Here is a 19,327-nt window from a genome sequence, read left to right on the forward strand (position 1 = left end):
GCCTTGTGGGAGCTCAGAATCCAAAGAAAAAAACAATAGGCCAGAAAAGGGAGCCAGATTACACACTAAAAAGAAAATTATTGCATGAACTTTTTACAATCTGCTCAGTAAGCCTTAATTCTATTAACCCGTTTGAGCGTCGCAGGAACAGGCAAGTCTTGAACAGCAGCTAGGAGGATCACTTTGTCATCATACAGATTAAAACTGAGGCTCAGAGAGGAAATGATTTGTTCTAGTTCTCACTGGGACAAATCTAGGGTTACTGGGCCCTGTTTGAAGGCTGGGGACTCTTGGAATCGTCCAGGTCTCACCCACAGCGCCTACTAGAGTGACCGGCAATTAGAACAATAACAACAGCAGCAATAATAATAATAAAATTTAAAAACTGGTGCTCAGTTAGTACTAGCTTCATAATGACCCCAGGGGAGAAGCGACGTGCAAGGAGGCGGAGAAGGCAGTGAAGACTCTCTTTCCCATACCTTTCAGGACCAGGGCGCTGCTTCCTCTTCCCTAGCTCTGGTCCTCCAGCCCCACCCAGAGCCTCCGTTATGGGATGGGCAAAGATGTTGCCATAGGTCACTGAGGGCACCATCCGCTCTCTCATTGGCCGAGGCCGAAAAAAGATCGTTCTCCGTTTCGCTAGAAGGCAAACCCCGAAAAGCCCATTGGCTGCCTAGTCCGCGGGCCTTCGTCGGCTCTGGGGGCCGGACGAGGCGGCCTAAAGCGGGAGTAGGCAGGAGGGGCTCCTCGTTGCCCTGGTTACGCTGAGGCACGTGTGCAGTCCCGGAAGCGGCTCCGGGAAGCTGCCTAGCTCGCGCAGCCGGAGGAAGCGCAGCCGGGTCCGCTCGGGTCGGGTCCGGCTGGGCCATGGAGCCGTTACCTGAGCCCGCGTCCCGGCCCCGGCCCGGGCCCAGGGCCCGCCGTCTTCTGCTTCTCCCCTTGCTACTGCTGCTGCTGCTACTTCTGGCGGCCCCGGAACTGGGCCCGAGGCAGGCCCGAGCAGAGGAGACCGACTGGGTTCGACTGCCCAGCAAATGCGAAGGTGAGGGGGCGGGGCTTGAGGAGGAGCGTCGGGGGATCGAAGGCCCTGGGCTCTCCAGCGGGTCTCCACTCCCTGAACCTGCTATGTGCCTGGCCCTGTCCTGGATGTTGGGGACACAGGGGCGGGCGAGAGTTCAGGTCTCAGTGCACTTGGAGCTCAGAAATCGGTGAAAACAAGCACTTATAATCGGGGTAGTAGTTGCCGTGGTAGGGGAGGCACAGAACTTTGGGGGCTGGGTGAGGAGCATCTAAATCTAGCCCAGAGATGGGGGGAAAGGCTTCGTCCAGGAAGCCCTGAACGATTAGGAGTTAGCCGGGTGAAGAGAAGTGAAGCCACAGATGGAGAGGCCTACAAGCAAAGGACAAGTTTGAGGAACTGAAAAGATCCACATGACTGGTCTTGGGGGAAGAAGAGCTTGAGACGCTCCCTTTGTGCCCTCACGGCAACCTACTTTGTGTCATTGGAAGTCTCCCCCACTAGCTGTGAGCTGCGGGCAGCGACCTTGACTCAGATAGCGATTCACACAGTGCCTAGTAAGCAGCCAGTAGTTGTATTTGGAATAAGTATGAGTGAAGGGGGTGGGCGCGCTGTGGGTGTGTGTGGAGGGGGGAGGAGGGTCTGAGGCCGAAGGGGTCACTTTAGGAGAAGAAGAGAGCCTGGGGGAACTTCCTGAGGGAGGAAGATTTTAGGAATATGGGAAAAGAGTGAATCCCAAAGGCCTCCCAAGGTGTGGCACTGGAGAGAGAGAGAAGGAGAGGGAGTGGGAAAGAGAAAAGAGCGCCAGCACGCAAACCAGCGATTCAGGACTGGGAAGGGCCTACCTTTTATTTCCTCCCCTCCATTTCTCAGTTTCCTCCTCAAGCCTTTACACCCACTCCTTCCTTCTCCCCTCCCTAACCCCAGCCCCCCACGAAAGTTGGCTATAAATCTGTTGCATCCTAACACAAAGCGTACAGTCGGCCAGAGGTTCCCCAAGCACTGGGGATTGGGGGTAGTTTGGAAAGCATAATCTTTTTGTTTGAGAGATTAAAGGTGAGATGCTTCAGAGATGAGCTGACCTCACTGGTCGGCCTCCCAATGTGGATTCTAGCCTCTACTTTCTCCCTCACTGTCTTGAATAGACAGTCAGAGGGTTATGATGCCTTCCTTTCTTTCACTCTTCTTTTAGTCATAGCCAACATCTTTTGGGGGTTTCAGTTCCCCTTCTCATTTCCTATCTTATTCTAATACCAAAGAGCCCTTACTGTTTCTCTTATTATTCTCACAGCCTAAGAAGTTCACATTTCTTTTCCTTAGACTCATAATAGCACGGAGCTGGCAAAGATCTTTAGATCATTCTAGTCCAACCTGATTTTGTAGGTAATTAATAAAAATAATTTTAAAGGGATTTTCAGTCATAGGAAGGCTTGGCAAACTCCAACCCTTAGGCTCCTCTTAATCATGTATATTTACTTTTACTTATCACTGTGACATCTTTGGTATTAAATGCTGACTATCTGGCCAACAAATCCTGCCTCCTGGCTCAGTAGCCTGAGTGGAAGCGGCCTTGGCACAGAGGAAGGAGAACCTGCCCAGAAAAAAGTGGGTGGATGTGCATGAGGATCTAGGGTCTGTGCCATGAGTCTCCTCCAAGTCTGGCTCTGGGTGGGACCCCCAGAGGGGGTCTTGAAGAGGTAAGCTTTGGAAGAGTTGGGCAGCAAGGTTGTGGTTGATGGGTATAAGAGAGATGAGTTGATGGGTTCCAACCTCCGGGGCCTGGCATACTGCATGTTGAGGGTGTGGAAGGCGGGGGGCACAGGAGCCAGAAAAATGATGAGCTTGTACACAGTACAGGACAGAAGAGGGGAGGGAGCCCAGATGGTCCTGGATGGAGAGCCAGGGAGGTGAGACACCCACAATTCATTGCAGACTCTGAGGTTACTGGCTTACATTTTGGAATTTTCATGCGTTCCAAGTTCTCCAAGCCATCTATTAATGCATATGTTATAAAATTTCACCAAACAAGCCTGCAGGGGATTTATTTGTTTCAGTAGTAAGTTGGTTTTCTACCCAACTCTGCTGTTGGTGTTATAACAACGCTGATGGCATTTAGCCTGCAAACCACGTTCCACTCGGAGACGTCAGAAGCTGCTCGAGCACCAGCACAGTCTCTCTGAGCAATATTTATCAAGTATCCAACTGATAAAGTCCAAGACTAGAGGAATAAAGAAAAAAATCCAGTACGTGATCCTCATTTTGAGTGCCCTTGTAGTCGAATCAGAGAGACACATGAGGTGACGGAGGCCCTTAGTGAGAGCATGGATCCTGCAGAGTCTCAGAATGAAATCAAGAGCAGGTGGGATTCATCCAGAAGGGCTTCCTGGGGGAGGGGGTTTTTAAGGTGAGGTTAGGAGAATGGACAGACAACCCCTGAAGGGGGACATCATGCACTTTCCTGAAGCCCCAGGCACTGCCCACTTTCAGTGGTAGCACTCCTTATGCAATGGTAATTATTTGTTTACACTTCTCTCTGCTCCATTAGACTGAATATCTAGAAGGGAGGGACCTTCTTTCTGTCTGTGTATCCCCAGGCAGTGCCTGACACAGGAGTTGCTTAATAACTGTTCAAGGAAGCGTAAGAGGAAATGAGAAAATAAATGAACAAAAACAGTAGAAACAGACCTGTGGGGGGAATGCAGCAAATTAATTTGGTAGGAACAGAGAGCTGGTGTTGGAACAACATATGAAATCAAGAAATAAAACAGTCATGAAAGACATTTTGGGGGGCTTCCCTGGTGGCGCAGTGGTTAAGAATCCGCCTGCCAATGCAGGGGACACGGGTTCGAGCCCTGGCCCAGGAAGATCCCACATGCCATAGAGCACCTAAACCTGTGCACCGCAACTACTGAGCCTGTGCTCTAGAGCCTGCAAGCCACAACTACTGAGCCCACATGCCACAACTACTGAAGCCTGTGAGCCTAGAGCCCGTGCTCTGCAACAAGAGAAGCCGCGGCAATGAGAAGCCCGCGCACCGCAACGAAGAGTAGCTCCCGCTCACCGCAGCTAGAGAAAGCCGGCGCGAAGCAAAGACCCAACACAGCCAAAAATAAATTAATTAATTTAAAATTTTTTAAAATAAATAAACAATTTTAAAAAAACATTTGGGGAACAACTGGGGAAATTTGAATATGGACTGAGTATTAGATGATATTGGAATTGTTGTTAATCTTCCGAGTATGGTGATTTTTATGGTTAGGTAGGAGAAGGTCCTTGTTCTCGAGAGATGCATGATGACTTGTTTAGGAGTGATGTAAGTCTACTTACTTTCAAAATGGTTTAGCAAAAACAATGTGTATATTGTTGACATCTATTATTATCACATTGCTTTATATTATATATTGGGGAGAGAGTGTGATAAATCACTAACGACTGTTTTTTTGTTTGTTGGTTTTTACTCACAACTGTTGACTGTGAGTGGAAGGTGTATAGTTATTCGTTGTACTCTTTCAGCATTTCAGCTTTTCTATATGTTTGAAAAATTTTTAAGTAAAATAAATGATTGTGGGGGTGGGGAGCAGGAAGGAGCTGGGAGGAATGAAGCCAGTAGGAATAGGGCCAGGAGTGGACAGGGGGCAGTGGGATCTTGGAGCCCGCTTTCACCTACTGAGCTCCATTTGGTGGTCTGGTGCTAACTCCTTTCTCTGCCCCAAGCATTGACTCAACTCGGTCCTGGAGAGGCGTCCACTCGGGTCTGTTTTGCTGGGAGCCAGCTCCCGTCAAAGGCTCAGATGCACTCAGTAGGCTGTGCTGTGTCTCCTTCCCCCAGTGTGTAAATACGTCGCAGTGGAGCTGAAGTCAGCCTTTGAGGAAACTGGCAAGACCAAGGAAGTGATTGACATGGGCTATGGCATCCTGGACCGGAAGACCTCAGGAGTCAAATACACCAAGTCGTAAGTGAAGTGGTAGGGAGGGGGGCACTGGCCTGGTCTGCTTTGTCCCTCGAGGCATCAGCAGCTTGAAGTTCCCTTCTCCCTTCTGGCTAGGCAGACCCACCAAAGGGAGGCAGCTCTAACTGAGACCTAAGTTTGCCCACTGGTTCTATCCCCAACTAATTGTGTGGCCTTCATAAGTCCCTGAATGCCTCTGGGCTTCACATTCCTCATCTGTAAAAGCAAGACTGTTGGACCTTATCAGTGATTCCCAGGCTCTTGGATTTTATGGATTAATTTTTTTAAATATAGGATTACTGGGGAATTCCCTGGTGGTCCAGTAGTTAGGACTGGGCGCATTCACTGCCGTGGCCCGGGTTCAATCCCTGGTCAGGGAACTAAGATCCCGCAAGCCTCGCAGCGTGGCCTAAGAAAAAAAGAAAAGATTACCAACTTCTAACTTTGCCAGGTACAAATATTAAAAACAAACCAAAAAACACTTCCATCAACTACGATCATCCTTTCAAAATGAAGTGATATCTTAACATCAAACTTTAATACATTTTACTTTATTTTTAAAAAATCTACCGAATCATTTAGCTTTATTAAAAAAAACAAAAACAAAACTTCCTTCCCGTAGAGCTGTTAAAATTGTGTCTCTCTGGTCTGTGTTCCAGCATTTCAGAGCCCCCCCAGATGACCTATCTTCCTTCCAGCTCTGCCTTCCCGTTGGTGAGATGTGCAGGTGTTGGGGTAGCAGGGCTGGAGGGACAGACCACTAATCCACGGGGGTGAGGAGGGGAACTCAGGCCCTCTCGTGCTGCTGTCTCGGCAGGGACTTACGGTTAATCGAAGTCACTGAGACCATTTGCAAGCGGCTCCTGGACTACAGCCTACACAAGGAGAGGACCGGCAGCAACCGATTTGCCAAGGTTGGGTTTGTGCTGGCCCTTCATCCGCACCGGGGCCAGGCTGCATGTTTAAGTGTGTCTGCTGGTCTGGGTGCCACTGGAAGATCGTGCCCTGCGAGCATCCCTCCTCGGTCTCTCCCCGTTCTTCATCCATTGCTGTTGGCACCCCTCCCCTCCTGAGCGGCCTGACTTTTCAGTGGCAGTGGGCACATCCCTGATGGTCTGGGCCTGCCCATTGGGGTCCTGCATCAGCCCCAGATAGAAATGCTCCCGGGTGGCAGCCCCCTCGGAGGCCTAAGCACTCGTGCAGGGAGAACTCAGGCTGTGCCGAATTGTGAGGGTTTAGAGGAGATGTCAGAAGACTCTTGGGGGGCAGTGACTGCCACGTCCCTCCTCTGGGCCCACAGGGCCCTTACCTGGACCTCCATCATGGTGCCTTTGTGACATTTATTGTGCTTACTGTGTACACGAATGCTTCTCTCCCTGGAGAATGAGCTTTCTTGCAACAAGGCCCATGTTTCTTTGTCTCTGCATCTTCCTTGTTTGGTAGGAGAGGTGTCTCCCACATTTCTCCACCTAAGTACCCTTATAGCAAAGGAGATCCATCAGAAACCCCTGGGAAACCTAGATGAATAGTATCAAACCACAGAAGTCTTAGGTTTTATCTTTATAATGGGTGTTAATGTTGTACTTGGTAATAAATCCATGTTTAATTTAAAAATGTTTAACATTATTTTCCATAGCAAAAAAATTAGAACCAACCTAACCATTCATTCACCAGTAGGGGAGTGGTTAAATAAATCAGTGTGGCCATTCAGTAGACCATTTTGCAAAGTGTAAAACGAAGAATGAGATAGCTTTTTATGAACTGAACTAAGATCATCTCCAAAGTATATTATTATTATTTTTTTTTTTTGCGGTACGCGGGCCTCTCACTGTTGTGGCCTCTCCCGCTGCGGAGCACAGGCTCCGGACGCGCAGGCTCAGCGGCCATGGCTCACGGGCCCAGCTGCTCCACGGCATGTGGGATCTTCCCGGACCAGGGCAGGAACCTGTGTCCCCTGCATCGGCAGGCGGACTCTCAACCACTGCGCCACCAGGGAAGCCCCAAAGTATATTATTAAGTGAAAAAGGCAAGGTGCCGAATGGTGTGTATGATACATACTGCTGCTTGTGTAAAATGTGGGGGTGGAAGAGAGGACATATTTGTGTGTATATTTGCTTCTAGTCGCGTGTATGATCTCTGGAAAGATAGAGGAGAAATAGTGTGTTGTCTCCGTGGAGAAGAATATTTTTTATGCAACCAAGGGTCCTCCCTGCTTCGCCTGTGCCTCTTCCCCTCAAGGAAAGACACAAGCCATAGGAAGAACCCGAAGCAGGGAGTGGGCCTGGATATGGGGGAGGTCACAGTGAGGGGAAAGAGCCAAGACCAACTTATTTCCTGGAAAAGGAGTATTTGTCCAAAGGGCCTGAGGGCAACAGCAGGCTTTTTTGGTTTTGGGGTTTTTTAATAAATTTATTTATTTTTGTCTGTGTTGGGTCTTCGTTGATGCGCACAGCCTTTCTCTAGTTGCAGCGAGCAGGGGCTACTCTTCATTGCAGTGCGCCGGCTTCTCATTGCAGTGGCTTCTCTTGTTGGGGAGCATGGGCTCTAGAGCGCAGGCTCAGTAGTTGTGGCACATGGGCTTAGTTGCTCCATGGCATGTGGGATCTTCCCAGACCAGGGCTCGAACCCACGTACCCTGCATTGGCAGGCATATTCCCATCCACTGCGCCACCAGGGAAGCCCCAGCAGACCTTTTGGAAAGAAGGAGTGAGGGGAGGCAGGTCTCAAAGAGGGGAGGGGAAGGTCAGGACAAGTGTGAGAAGCTATAGGGGGTCTTGACTTCCAGCTGGGTCCTTGGGCCTCCAGCTCCACTGGGAGAGGAGGAGGCAGGGAGAGGAAGGGTCTCTGCCTCTCATGTCTGGTCGCCTCTTCCAGGGCATGTCGGAGACCTTTGAGACGCTACACAACCTGGTGCACAAAGGGGTCAAGGTGGTGATGGACATCCCCTACGAGCTGTGGAACGAGACCTCTGCAGAGGTGGCTGACCTCAAGAAGCAGGTACGGACCCCTCGGCCCTCAGAGGCCAGCTGTGCCCCACAGAGCTGGGTGGTGGGGGGTCCTCAGCTGAGGAAGGCCACCAGGAGCCGGGGGACCGTGGTCAAGTCGTTTCACCCCTCTGGCTGCAGCCTCCTCGGGAATCAGCCACCAGCCTGGTGGGCGGCGGGGCTCAGCTGGGCTCCTCTGGGAGAAGTCGGCGCCGGGCTTTGCCAACGCGAGGCGTTGTGGTTAACAGTGCGACGTGCTGGTGGAGGAGTTTGAGGAGGTGATCGAGGACTGGTACAGGAACCACCAGGAAGAGGACCTGACTCAGTTCCTCTGTGCCAATCACGTGCTGAAGGGCAAGGATACCAGTGAGTCTGAGGGCACGTCAGCCCTCGATTGTGTTGTTTGCCTCCCCCTCAGGGGAGGTGGGTAGGGGGAGGACAGAAAAGAAATAAGAAATGGGGGCATCGTAGCATCTGTCCTCAGGGAGCTGGATGGGACAGGGTGGGGTCAAGGCCTGACGCGCCCGGTGCAGAGTAACGTGTGGATGCCTCAGATGCCCCAAAACGGGCCTGGGGCCACAACGAGGCAGAGCTGAGACGCGTTCCAGTCGCCGCCCCCAGTGGCTCCGCAGCCAGTGCTCCTCACCCAGCAAAGCAGTCTGTTGACGGTGTCTCTCCTCCTTGCCCCAGGCTGCCTGGCAGAGCGGTGGTCTGGCAAGAAGGGGGACACAGCCGCCCTGGGGGGGAAGAAATCCAAGAAGAAGAGTGGCAGGACCAAGGCCTCGGGTGGCAGCAGCGGTGGCAGCAAACAGAGGAAGGAGCTGGGTGGCCTCGAGGGAGACCCCAGCCCCGAGGAGGACGAGGGCATCCAGAAGGCTTCCCCCCTCACCCGCGGCGCCCCCGAGGAGCTCTGAGCCTAACTCCGCTCTCCTGCTGACCCAGAGCCCTGACCTGGGAGCTGGAGGATCTGGGCCCCGGCTCTGGCAGACAGCGGCACCGGGCTTCAGCTGTGCCTGCCTGGGCTGCGCCTCTTCTGCCGCAGACAGACTCCAGCCCTGGAAGAACTCAGATCAGCTGCGGGCAGCCCAGGCCGGCCTTTTCCCTCTGCCCAGCGTTACTCTCCTGACCCAGACTTCAGGCGGGCTCTGCGCTCTGAGGACTGCCCAGGACTCCAGTGTGAACTCGGACAGGCAGGTGTCGAGCTGGGCCCCAGGACTGGGGCTCCAGAGCCCCGCACCCCCTCGCTTCTCCGGCACTGACACCGGGAAGCAAGACTGAGGCCCCAGCTCCTCCTCTCTGCACCCACCCCTCCTGTGGACACCTTGCACTCTGCCCAGCCCTCCCCAGGGCTCACAGAGTAAAAACCTTTCGGCCTTTTTCGTTTGGATTTCTGAGTCCTTTTCAGCCCCTCAGAGGGGCCTGGAGCCCCCTGTGGCTCTTTCCTGTCCCTCACCTTCCAGCCTTGGGGGCTGAGGATGGGCGGCTGTTCCCATCCTCCCATCCCTGAGGCCGAACCTGCTGACTGTGGGGAAAGCAAGTGCAGGGAGGGCCCGGGGGCGCTGGGGCGAGGGGTGGGCCTTGGGTATGCGGTAGGGCCCCTCAGCTGCTCTTGGTCTCCCCGAGCCCCCTAGGCTGGGAGGGGCCTCACTTGTGCCCTGGTACCTGGCTGCCCTCATTCCTTCCCTCCCTCCCGCCTCTCCTCTCCCCGCCACCAAGGCCTTCCCGTTGGTTGTGTAAAGTGTACGCCAGTGACCCCACCAGCTCCCGCCCCTCGTCTCCACCTCCGCCTGGCCCCGCCTGTTGGTCTTGAACCTTGTTCCCTGATGACCACACCTGACCACTCCATGCCTCCTAGCTGTTGTGCCCGGAGCCCGCAGGGGAGGGAGGACACCCCAGTCCCCCCAAAACAGCTGGTTGCACCATGTTCTCTGGGAGTAAGGGAGAAACAGGAAGGCTGGCCTCTGGGGAGAAGGGATGGGAGGCTCCAGCACCTCCTTGTCTGTCCTGAAGGCAGAGATCTGTGGTGGGTCAGAAGCAATAGTGGTGACAGCTGCGAGTAGTCAGTGCTATAACCCTGCAGTGCACTCGGGTGGGCGCTGTTAGCTCCATTTTGTAGAAGAGGGAACTGAGGCTCAAGTCACAGGACGCGCCCAAAGTCCTGTTGGCAGTGGCACAGCTGCACGCGGACCCTGGCTTTGAGACCCCAGCCCACTGTATTCCCGCAGCCCCAGGGCCCCGCTCCCAACACCTGGCACTGGCCATGTGATTCGCATTGAACTGGTTTGGTTTCTTGCCCGTAACCCATGCCCACCAACAAGTCTCTTTTAGAAGGAAAATAGGACGCAGCCCCTGCTTCTAGAAAGGAGAGAAGAGTGGAAGGTCCCGCCAGCACTGCGCCCACACCACATCCCCTGAGCACCCGCACCCAGGCTCCCTCACGCTCCAGGCTGGGCCCAGCAGGTAGAAGGGGTCACTGCTGAGGTGCCCCAGGAGGATTTTCCCAGCTTCTGGCAAAAAGGCTCTGGGGTCCCCCCAACTCGGGCTCAGCCCCTCCCCACTCCCCAGGGCTGGGAACACCAAGGCCATAGAGAGTGGAGCAAATTGGAAGCTGCTTCTCTGGCCCATGAGGCTTAGAACAGGCCCTTGGAGGATGATACTTTTTGGTCTAGCACCCCCCTCCCCATCTCCAGCGCTGATACTGGTGCCTGTTGAAGGGGCTGTGGGCAGAGATTCCAGCCTAGACTGTGGTCCCATCCTGGACTCTGGTCTGAGCATAGGAGGTGACTGCGGGGGTCTGGGATTGGAACCCAGGGCTGGGGAACCATTTGCAGGCCCCTGGACTGTCTAGGATTTGGTGGACAGTCTCTGACCACCCCCATCCTGTCACTAACCCACAGCACTTCAGTACTTGGCTTAGGTCTGTCCCCAGAGCTTCATTGTCCTTAGAATAGGATGAGACAAAGACCTATCCCCTTACTGGGGTGTTGGCCCAGGGGCCCAATCCCAGGCCTAGGCCCAGACCAGAGGGAGGGCAGCGCTGCGACTGCTTTGCTCTTTGACCTGTGGCTGCTGCAGGATGAGTGCCCTCACTTGCCCCCCATTCCCTACAAGGCCAGGCGTGTTGCACACTCACTGGCTCTCCACGCACCCACCCCAGCAGGCAGCTTCTCCCTGGCCCAGCCTAGAAAAGAAAGAAGGCAGGATCTGGCTTCCCAGGTTTTTCTTTTCCTCTCCCCACCACACACACAAGCCTTTCTGAACTGGATACTGCCTCCCACTTTCCCATAAGGTGAGGGGTCTGGCTGAGCTCGAGTGAACCTGATTTCAGTCCCTTTGTTAGAAACCCAATTAGAACGGGGTCTCCTACCCTCACCTGGACATGAGAGTCACTTGGATGCTTGTTAAACATACAGATGGGCCCCCCCTCATACTTGCTGGGTTGGGGAGTCTGTGTGGGTCCTAAGATGAGGCCAGCTGCAACCCACTCCACCAGGAGAAATTCGGGTGTTGTGCTAAGAGGGGCCAAGACCTCAGTGAAGCCACACTGGAAGGAAGTCTTGTCCTCAGAAACAGGAATTATCAGAACCCCAGAGAGGATCTGTCTCTCTGTTGGAGACTTTTGTCATCCAGAACCACAAAGGCTGATGGACAAAGCACAAGGCCAGTTTGTTCCAGTTCAATGACAGTCAAGTCTCAGGGGTTGGGGTTCTGTAGTCTCAGAAGTGGCTGCATCGGGGCCTCTGTGTATTCGTTTTAAGGAACAGCTCCTAGGAGGCAGGCTCCTCTCTTTATTTCCAAGTTCCTGGGTGGTATTTTCATGCAACATCTTTTCGCAAGTTAGAAAGTGGTGCTTTTCACACCTTTGACTCCCCATCTGTCAGAAAGTTGTTTTAATAAAAGTTTTGTTAGAATAAGACACTTGACTGCCAGAATTCCTGCCAGAAAATGATAATAAATATACAAGCCCATGAGGTTTGCAGTTTGAATGGAAGCCCTTTAAATAAGGACACCTTGTGCAGTTCACAACTTGTCCACATGTGCACAGCAGCCCTAAATCACTTTAGTTCACAAGTATGAACAAAATTCTTCATATCTTTGATCTTGAAAAAAAAACACATTTTTTTCGTGACAGATGCATGGTCCATGCCTAACTGGTTTGTGAAAGGACTCTGTGTACTAATCCTAGCAGCAGAGCCAGCTGAATCCTTCTTGAACATCCACTGATGGCCTGGTTTGCACTATTAAGAAATTTCACTGGAATAATAATAGTAGCCACTGTTTTTTGAGTGCATGTTACTATGTGGCAAGCACAGCTCTACATGCTTTAATTAACTCATTTAATACAGCTGTGATCCACACAAGGCCATGGATTTTTAAACACGTTATCGAAGTAAAATAAACCTACAGAAAAGTACACATAAGTGTAAGCTCAATGAATTTTTACAAACTGAACACCAAAGTCACCAGCATGCAGATTGTGAAACATTATTACCATCACTCCAGAAACATCCCACACACACCCTACAAAAAGAACAGGGATTTTTGTCTACTTTGTTCACTGCTATATTCCCAGTGCTTAGTAGAGCGGTGCCCGGCACAGAGTAGCTGCTTTCCCCCCCACCGCCGGCCGTACCACAGGGCTTGTGGGATCTTAGTTCCCAGACCGGGGATTGAACCCGGGCCCTCGGCAGTGAAAGCTCAGAGTCCTAACCCCTGGGCTGCCAGGGAATTCCAAGAGTAGCTGCTTAATAAATATCTGTTGAATGAACGGAGCACAGAAAGTTTACATAACTTGTCCAGGCCACACATTTAGGAAGTGGCCCAGCCAGGTTTTGAACCCAGATGGAATGGCTTCAGTGCCCCGGGGCATAGCCTCCATGCCATAGAATCTTGCAGCCATAGCTGGTTGGCTCGTCCACCGTCCTCCCCTTAGACATGGCTCTCTCTTCTAGAAAGCAGACCAGCTGCTGTCCACTAGTCTATTTATGTCTTCAGAGTTTAAGGTTGGACATACAGTTAGGAGTGAATTAACCAAGTTTTTCTCCCTTTTCAAAGTTTACAGTTTTGTATAGCTTAAAGGAAGCTTGACCTTTAACGCTGCCCTCAAGACCTGGCTTCTCTACAGTGTCTTTAAGAGGAATCCAATTTTACTCATTCTTTCTTTAAAAGTGTACTCTCCATCTATCAAGTTTATCCAGGCCAACAGAGCTTAAACTTCCGCTAAAATGGGTGTGATTCTCTACAGGAGATGTAGCTGCACATTGAGACGGGAGAAGTGGGCCAACCCCATCACCAGCTCCGGGGGTGGCAACGTCTCCTACCAGCATCACTTTTCTAAAATAGAAAAGGTTCTCTGTCCAAAAAACAAAACAAAACAAGACACTCAAAAAGCCAGGTGTGGGAATTCCCTGGTGGTCCAGTGGTTAAGACTCTGCGCTTCTACCACAGGGGGCACGGGTTCCATCCCTGGTCCAGGAACTAAGATCCCACATGCCACGTGGCCAAAAATGTAAAAAAAAAAAAAAAAAAAAGAAAGTAATGTAGCCACCATTAATTAGTGTTATAACCCACCGATATAGGGACTAATTTTATACTCATTTGATAGGGCTTTATTAAAGCAGAGTGAGTCATATCATATATTGAAAAGGCTAAAAAAGGATCCATTGTAATAAATCTGCTAGCAGAGTTCATGTGGGTGGGTGGCATCCCAATGGTCAATCTGGACAGATAGTCAGCAGAGAAGAGTTTTTTCCAGCGGCTTGGACTAGAGTTTGGAAATTGGCATCCCTCCTCTGAGCAATATATTTCTACCTGTTCTGAATCAAAACAAAACCAGCCAGAATGTCTTCCATTTGTAGTTACTGTTATATACATAATTCACAATTCTAAGATTTTCATGTGTCCTCAAATAGGTATAGCCTTGGAGTTTGTCCAGTTGCAGCCATGTTCCCAACCTAAAATCTCTTTGCAAACATGTTATACATTTGGGGATGAAGAATTTAGTCTTTTCAGCCAGTTGCAAATAATAAGCATTGCATATTAAAAATAGCACCTTATTTTCAGCTAAGTCAAACTGTAAATTGATTTATATTCTGTGACCTTCTGTTCCATGGCCCAGGGTTATCTAAATTTGGGTTTGGGTTATCTAAAATTCACATAGAGTAACCAAGTAAAACAAAAGGCGGTTTTGATATATTTCAGTGGGTAGAAGACATGGACAAACAATTTAGCAATGAAGGACTGCCATTACTTGGTACATTTTGGTGGTAATTAAAGACGATTACAACAATTAAATACAATTTTCTACCCAATGAAATACCAATGAATAATATCTTCATGTAGAGAAGGTTGAAACAAACATGTGTTTTGGGTGACAGCATCAATTAATAGAAAAATTTCATTTGGAAAATAATTTCATCATAACGAGCCACATGTTCACTCTTTTGAAAACCTGTGGGAGCATTTTAAATGTTCAGAGCTTGGGGAGTGAGTAAACAGGTTACAGCACATCCTCTCAGTGTAGCCAAGAAATGCTTAAGGCCAAGTAATTTATGGTCAAGAGAAGAAAATATGCTTTTGATAGTTAAAAGCAAAAACAAAAAACAAAAAAAGAAAAAAGGCCCATGCAATTCCATGTGAACTGTGATCTCAACTTTTTATTTAAATGCCTCTGGATGAGAAAGAAATCAAATAATTACTAACTTCAGGACAAAAATCTTGTCTTTGAAATGAAAAGCACGTTTAGAAGCTATTCACAACCTATATATATTTTTTAAAAGCCAAGTTTACCATCAGCATTCATATTATTTAAAAAAATCATATTATAGACTCCGTAGTACAGTGGCTTTCTAAGCCTGTAGCCAAAGACCTGTCTGTAGGGTCAGTGTGAGCACAGACTCCACTGCTTGGGCATGGGCAGGCCCATTTGAGGTCGTCTGTGTGCTAAAAATAGAAAGGTAAGAATGATTACATATCTTTGGGGTTCCTCCAGCTCCCGGATTCTATAGATGGTAAAAGGGGGAGGGGATGGGGAGGCTCCTTTGTTCTAAATTCCATACCTCCGCTTTGCTGAAGCCAGAAGAACAAAGACAGGTAGGGAAGGCTGTTCTTGCTGTCTTGGGCTTCCCTGGGTGGCATCATTTTCCTGAATCCACCTCAGTCCAGGGTCTTGTCCCAGGAAGAGACCTTCTGCTTTGGGGAGGAAGGATGGATGTACAGTAACCAAACAAAACGACCAATTTATGAAGTGACAGTGAGCAATATGATAGCAAGAGCACCAAGCACTCCCAGCCCTGACCCTGGACTTCACACTTGTGGGCACCTCCATGAATAGCAGTTGGTCTTTAAAAGGGCGCTTGGTTGGAGAGGAATTGGAACCAGACTTCACCTTAGGCAGCTCAAAAAAAAGCTTGATGCCTCACCTACAGGACAGAGGAACACCTGCCCCCAGGTGGGTGGAATGATTCCTTGGGCCAGAACTGCTCCTGGACTTGAATGGCCAAGCCAGCATTTACCCAGATACTCGCCATTCCTTCCTTCCCTGGCTGACCAGGCCCTCCTTCAGCTGGACAGGGTTTTTTTTTAAGATTTATTTATTTTATTTATTTTTTTGTCTGCTTCTGGTCTTAGTTGCAGCACGCAGGATCTTTGTTGAGGCATGCGGGGTCTTTCATTGTGGCGTGCAGGCTTCTCTCTGGCTGTGGCGTGCGGGTTTTCTCTTCTCTAGTTGTGGCGTGCGGGTTCCAGAACGTGTGGGCTCTGTAGTTTGCAGCAAGCGGTCTCTAGTTGAGGCCCGCGAGCTCAGTAGTGGTGGGCTTAGTTGCCCTGCAGCATATGGGATCTTATTTCCCTGACCAGGGATCGAACCCGCGTCCCCTGAATTGTAAGGGGGATTCTGTACCACTGGGCCACCAGGGAAGTCCCTGGACAGTCCTTCTTTAGATACTCGAATACCTTTTTTTCCCTGCTAGGGAGGGTCCAGCCCTGGGCGCCCATCTCTGTGGACTTAAAGTTTCTTTCCAGCTTGGGGCGGGGGTGGAGCGGGCACTCTCACTTCTCCCCTTTCTCCTGGCCCTTCCTGGGCCCTCCTGCGACCTGGGTTAAGTGGGCAGGGGTCTGGGAAGGTCCTTTCCCGCCGAGGGATCGGCCAGAGGGCCGGATCTTCAGGCGGGCGAGAAGGGCTTGTCCAGGATTGCCAGGCAGCGCCCTCCCCGCGGCCCGAGCAGCCGCGGCCCCGGGCCCGGAGCCCAGCAGGGGCGTGTCCCCGTGCTCACCTGCCATTGGGCAGGTGGGGCAGCCGGAGCTTTGGCAGGGGCCGTATTATAAATGCGGAGCCGGTGGCAGCGGAGCAAGGGACGTCGCAGAATGGTGGACAGCGTGTACCGGACCCGCTCCCTAGGGGTGGCGGCTGAAGGGCTCCCGGACCAGTACGCGGACGGAGAGGCGGCGCGCGTGTGGCAGCTCTACATCGGGGACACCCGCAGCCGCACCGACGAGTACAAGGCCTGGCTGCTCGGGCTGCTGCGCCAGCACGGCTGCCAGCGGGTGCTCGACGTGGCCTGTGGCACTGGGTGAGCCCGGGCAGGGGCCAGGGGACCGGAGTGAGCGGGAGCAGGGAGCGGGTAGGGTGGTGGGGGACCGGGGTGAGTGGGGACCCGGGGCATTGGAGCGACGGAGTTGGCTCGGCCCGGGCAGCTTGATCGCAGGACCATGGCCGGGCACGTCAGGGCAGCCTCCTCCGCCGACCCTGAGCCGGGCGGGGGCGCGACGCCAGGGCCAGGAATGAGTGTTTGCCCAGGCAGAACAGACAGGGCGAGGCCGACGATGGCAGGACGGGGCCCAGGAGACCCAGGGTGAGAGCGAGGGTGTGGGCACACCGGGTGGGGAAGGCGGGTTCGGGAGGGCAGCGCAAAGGCCAGGCTTTGGGGCCACACCGACGGAAGCTCTGTTCGGGCTCCAGCGCTGCAGCGTTAACACTTGTTCGACACGTGCCTCGGCCAAAGGACTGTGCCAGGTGCTTTTGATACATCAGTTTTTAAAATCCTCACAAAACCCCATGAGGTAAGAAGTGATATCCATTTACAGCTGTAGAAATTTGGCCTCAGAGAGGTAAAGGTGGAGAGAAGATGTGGACCCAGGTTGTTTAGGGTCTGACCTGTGCTCTGAACCACCATGCTGGGAGTTCCCTGGTGGCCTAGTGGTTAGGATTTCGCACTTTCACTGCCGAGGGCCCGGGGTTCAACCCCTGTTGGGGGAACTGAGATCTCACGAGCCTTGTGGCGCAGCCAAAAGCAAAAACAAAAAAAATCATGCTATACTACCTCCTGTGCTCAAGTTACCTAACTTCCAGGAGCCTCAGTTTGCCCCATCTCTCAAATGGGGATAACACCATCTACCTTACTGGATTGCCATAAGGATTAATGCACATTTGTAGAATACCTGACTCGGTGCTAAAACAAAAAAAGTTGCTACCGGGTTCTCAGTAACAGATTTGCCAGGTCAATTGAGGTCAGCGGAGAGAGGCTGGGGACAGGATATAGAGGAGACGGAAGTGTCCAGCACAGGGTCTCCTCCTTGCGTTCCCAGGCCCCCCTGACTGCCCCTCTCTGCCTGTCATCCCTGGTCCTGCCCAGGGTGGACTCCATCATGCTGGTGGAAGAGGGCTTCAGTGTGACAAGCGTGGATGCCAGTGACAAGATGCTGAAGTATGCGCTTAAAGAGCGCTGGAACCGGCGGCACGAGCCTGCCTTTGACAAGTGGGGTACGTGGGTCCAGCCAGGCGCCCTCAGCCCAGCCACCAAGGACACGGTTCTCTCTGCCCTGGGCTCCTTTAGCTCCTGTGGTGGGTGTTTTGTTTTCCTCAAGGGAGACAGTAAAACCACTGTCATTTCCCTGAAAAGGGAGGCTTAGGCACCAGAATGAGGTATTGAGTACAAGGGGCTAGTTTTAATTATGTTTATAGTGTCTTGTCTTTCCCCCAAATAAAAACCCGTAAGCACAGAGCCTTCCTTCCCAACCATGGCTTCCTCCTCCCTGGGCCCCTCTTCCCCTTCACCCTCCATGTCCATAATGATCCCCTCCCCCTGACTGGATGGGGAGTCCCTGTGTGTGCCTTAAAGGGGAAACTGAGGCAGGACTCCACTTGGTGGAGGTGGGTACTGCTGGTACCATGGTGCCACCCTGATCCCTCTTCCCCTTCCCGGCCCTCAGTCATTGAAGAAGCCAACTGGATGACTCTGGACAAAGATGTGCCCCACCCACCACGGGGTGGCTTCGATGCTGTCATCTGCCTTGGAAACAGTTTTGCCCACTTGCCAGACTGCAAAGGTGAGAGAGGATGTGGCCTTGGGCATGGACACTGCTTTGAACTATATCCTTTCCATGCCCCTGGGGAGGAGAAAGATGGGAGGGAGACTGGTGCTGGGGGCCCTGAGCAGACGCAGCCTCTCTGTCCCTGGCTGGCGGACTTCAGGGGACCAGAGTGAGCACCGGCTGGCCCTGAAGAACATCGCGAGCATGGTGAGGTCAGGGGGTGTGCTGGTCATCGATCATCGCAACTACGACCACATCCTCAGCACAGGCTGTGCACCGCCAGGAAAGAACATCTACTATAAGGTGGGGCCCCTGGGGGAGGAGCCGCCCAGAGAGAGAGGTGTGGTACTGGGGTCCAGGTCCCATTGGTAGTTGCAGAGGCTAACGCAGCTAACCACCACCTGCAGAGTGACCTGACCAAGGACATCACAACATCAGTACTGACGGTGAACAACAAGGCCCACATGGTGACCCTGGATTACACGGTGCAGGTGCCAGGGACTGGCCAGAGCGGTTCTCCTGACCTGAGGTACCCACCTGGCAAGGCAGGGGGGTGGGGGGGGCGGGGTGAGGGTGCTGAGACCACCAGTCCTCATGGTTGGTCGGGGGCTCTGTTGCAGTAAGTTCCGGCTCTCCTACTACCCTCACTGTTTGGCATCCTTTACGGAGCTGCTTCAAACAGCCTTCGGGGGCAAGTGCCAGCACAGCGTCCTGGGTGACTTCAAGCCTTACAAGACAGGCCAGGCCTACATCCCCTGCTACTTCATCCACGTGCTCAAGAAGACAGACTGAACAAGCCCTCAGCTCCCACAGCCCTCTGCCCAGGCGCTGCCAGGCTCTGGGGAGGAGGGACCAGTAGTCCCACACCAAGCCCAGCCCCCTCCAGTGCAGATCTTGGGGGTGTGGGGAGGGGCAGACTGCAGCTGGGGGACAGGGATTTGGGTTCAGGCAGATGGAAGGCTGAACAATATAGTTTATGCCTTTTTCAGGTCCTGTATACCTTGTGTTTGTATCAGAAGGATCAGGCTCCTGCGGTGCCCACCCTGCCCTCCCCTGAGTTTACT

At 52.2% G+C, this 19,327-nt stretch overlaps 2 protein-coding genes across 3 annotated transcripts; both read left to right on the plus strand.

Moving 5' to 3' along the window:
• Positions 1-754: 754 nt before the first annotated feature.
• Positions 755-11,868, plus strand: CNPY3 (canopy FGF signaling regulator 3). 2 transcript variants are annotated; one of them, XM_027127284.1, is made up of 7 exons: positions 755-1,042; positions 4,848-4,971; positions 5,628-5,682; positions 5,760-5,882; positions 7,843-7,965; positions 8,201-8,318; positions 8,643-8,969. In XM_027127284.1, exons 1-7 carry the CDS (start codon positions 868-870, stop codon positions 8,864-8,866), a joined length of 942 nt encoding a protein of 313 aa, XP_026983085.1. In that variant the 5' UTR covers positions 755-867; the 3' UTR covers positions 8,867-8,969. The 2 variants fall into 2 exon arrangements, with proteins under 2 accessions (XP_026983085.1, XP_026983086.1); XM_027127285.1 differs by lacking the exon at positions 5,628-5,682 and having other exon boundaries at positions 5,786-5,882; positions 8,643-11,868.
• Positions 11,869-15,664: 3,796 nt separating this feature from the next.
• On the plus strand, positions 15,665-19,260 carry GNMT (glycine N-methyltransferase). The gene is made up of 6 exons (XM_027127286.1): positions 15,665-16,522; positions 17,585-17,712; positions 18,162-18,278; positions 18,424-18,566; positions 18,671-18,792; positions 18,884-19,260. The coding sequence occupies exons 1-6, from the start codon at positions 16,278-16,280 to the stop codon at positions 19,053-19,055; spliced, it is 927 nt and encodes a 308-aa protein (XP_026983087.1). The 5' UTR covers positions 15,665-16,277; the 3' UTR covers positions 19,056-19,260.
• The last annotated feature ends 67 nt before the right edge of the window (positions 19,261-19,327 follow it).

Source organism: Aethalodelphis obliquidens, unplaced genomic scaffold (assembly GCF_003676395.1).
Source record: "Aethalodelphis obliquidens isolate GAN/ISIS:26980383/991018 unplaced genomic scaffold, ASM367639v1 scaffold31, whole genome shotgun sequence".
Classification (NCBI taxonomy): domain Eukaryota; kingdom Metazoa; phylum Chordata; class Mammalia; order Artiodactyla; family Delphinidae; genus Aethalodelphis; species Aethalodelphis obliquidens.

Bases quoted from the DNA above. Each gene is read 5' to 3' on its own strand.
- GNMT (XM_027127286.1), top strand. From the start codon at position 16,278: ATGCGGAGCCGGTGGCAGCGGAGCAAGGGACGTCGCAGAATGGTGGAC. The intron at 16,523-17,584 runs GTGAGCCCGGGC...GGTCCTGCCCAG, and splicing joins GACGTGGCCTGTGGCACTGG to GGTGGACTCCATCATGCTGG. The intron at 17,713-18,161 runs GTACGTGGGTCC...CCCGGCCCTCAG, and splicing joins GCCTGCCTTTGACAAGTGGG to TCATTGAAGAAGCCAACTGG.
- CNPY3 (XM_027127284.1), top strand. From the start codon at position 868: ATGGAGCCGTTACCTGAGCCCGCGTCCCGGCCCCGGCCCGGGCCCAGG. The intron at 4,972-5,627 runs GTAAGTGAAGTG...TCTGTGTTCCAG, and splicing joins GGAGTCAAATACACCAAGTC to CATTTCAGAGCCCCCCCAGA. The intron at 5,883-7,842 runs GTTGGGTTTGTG...CGCCTCTTCCAG, and splicing joins GCAGCAACCGATTTGCCAAG to GGCATGTCGGAGACCTTTGA.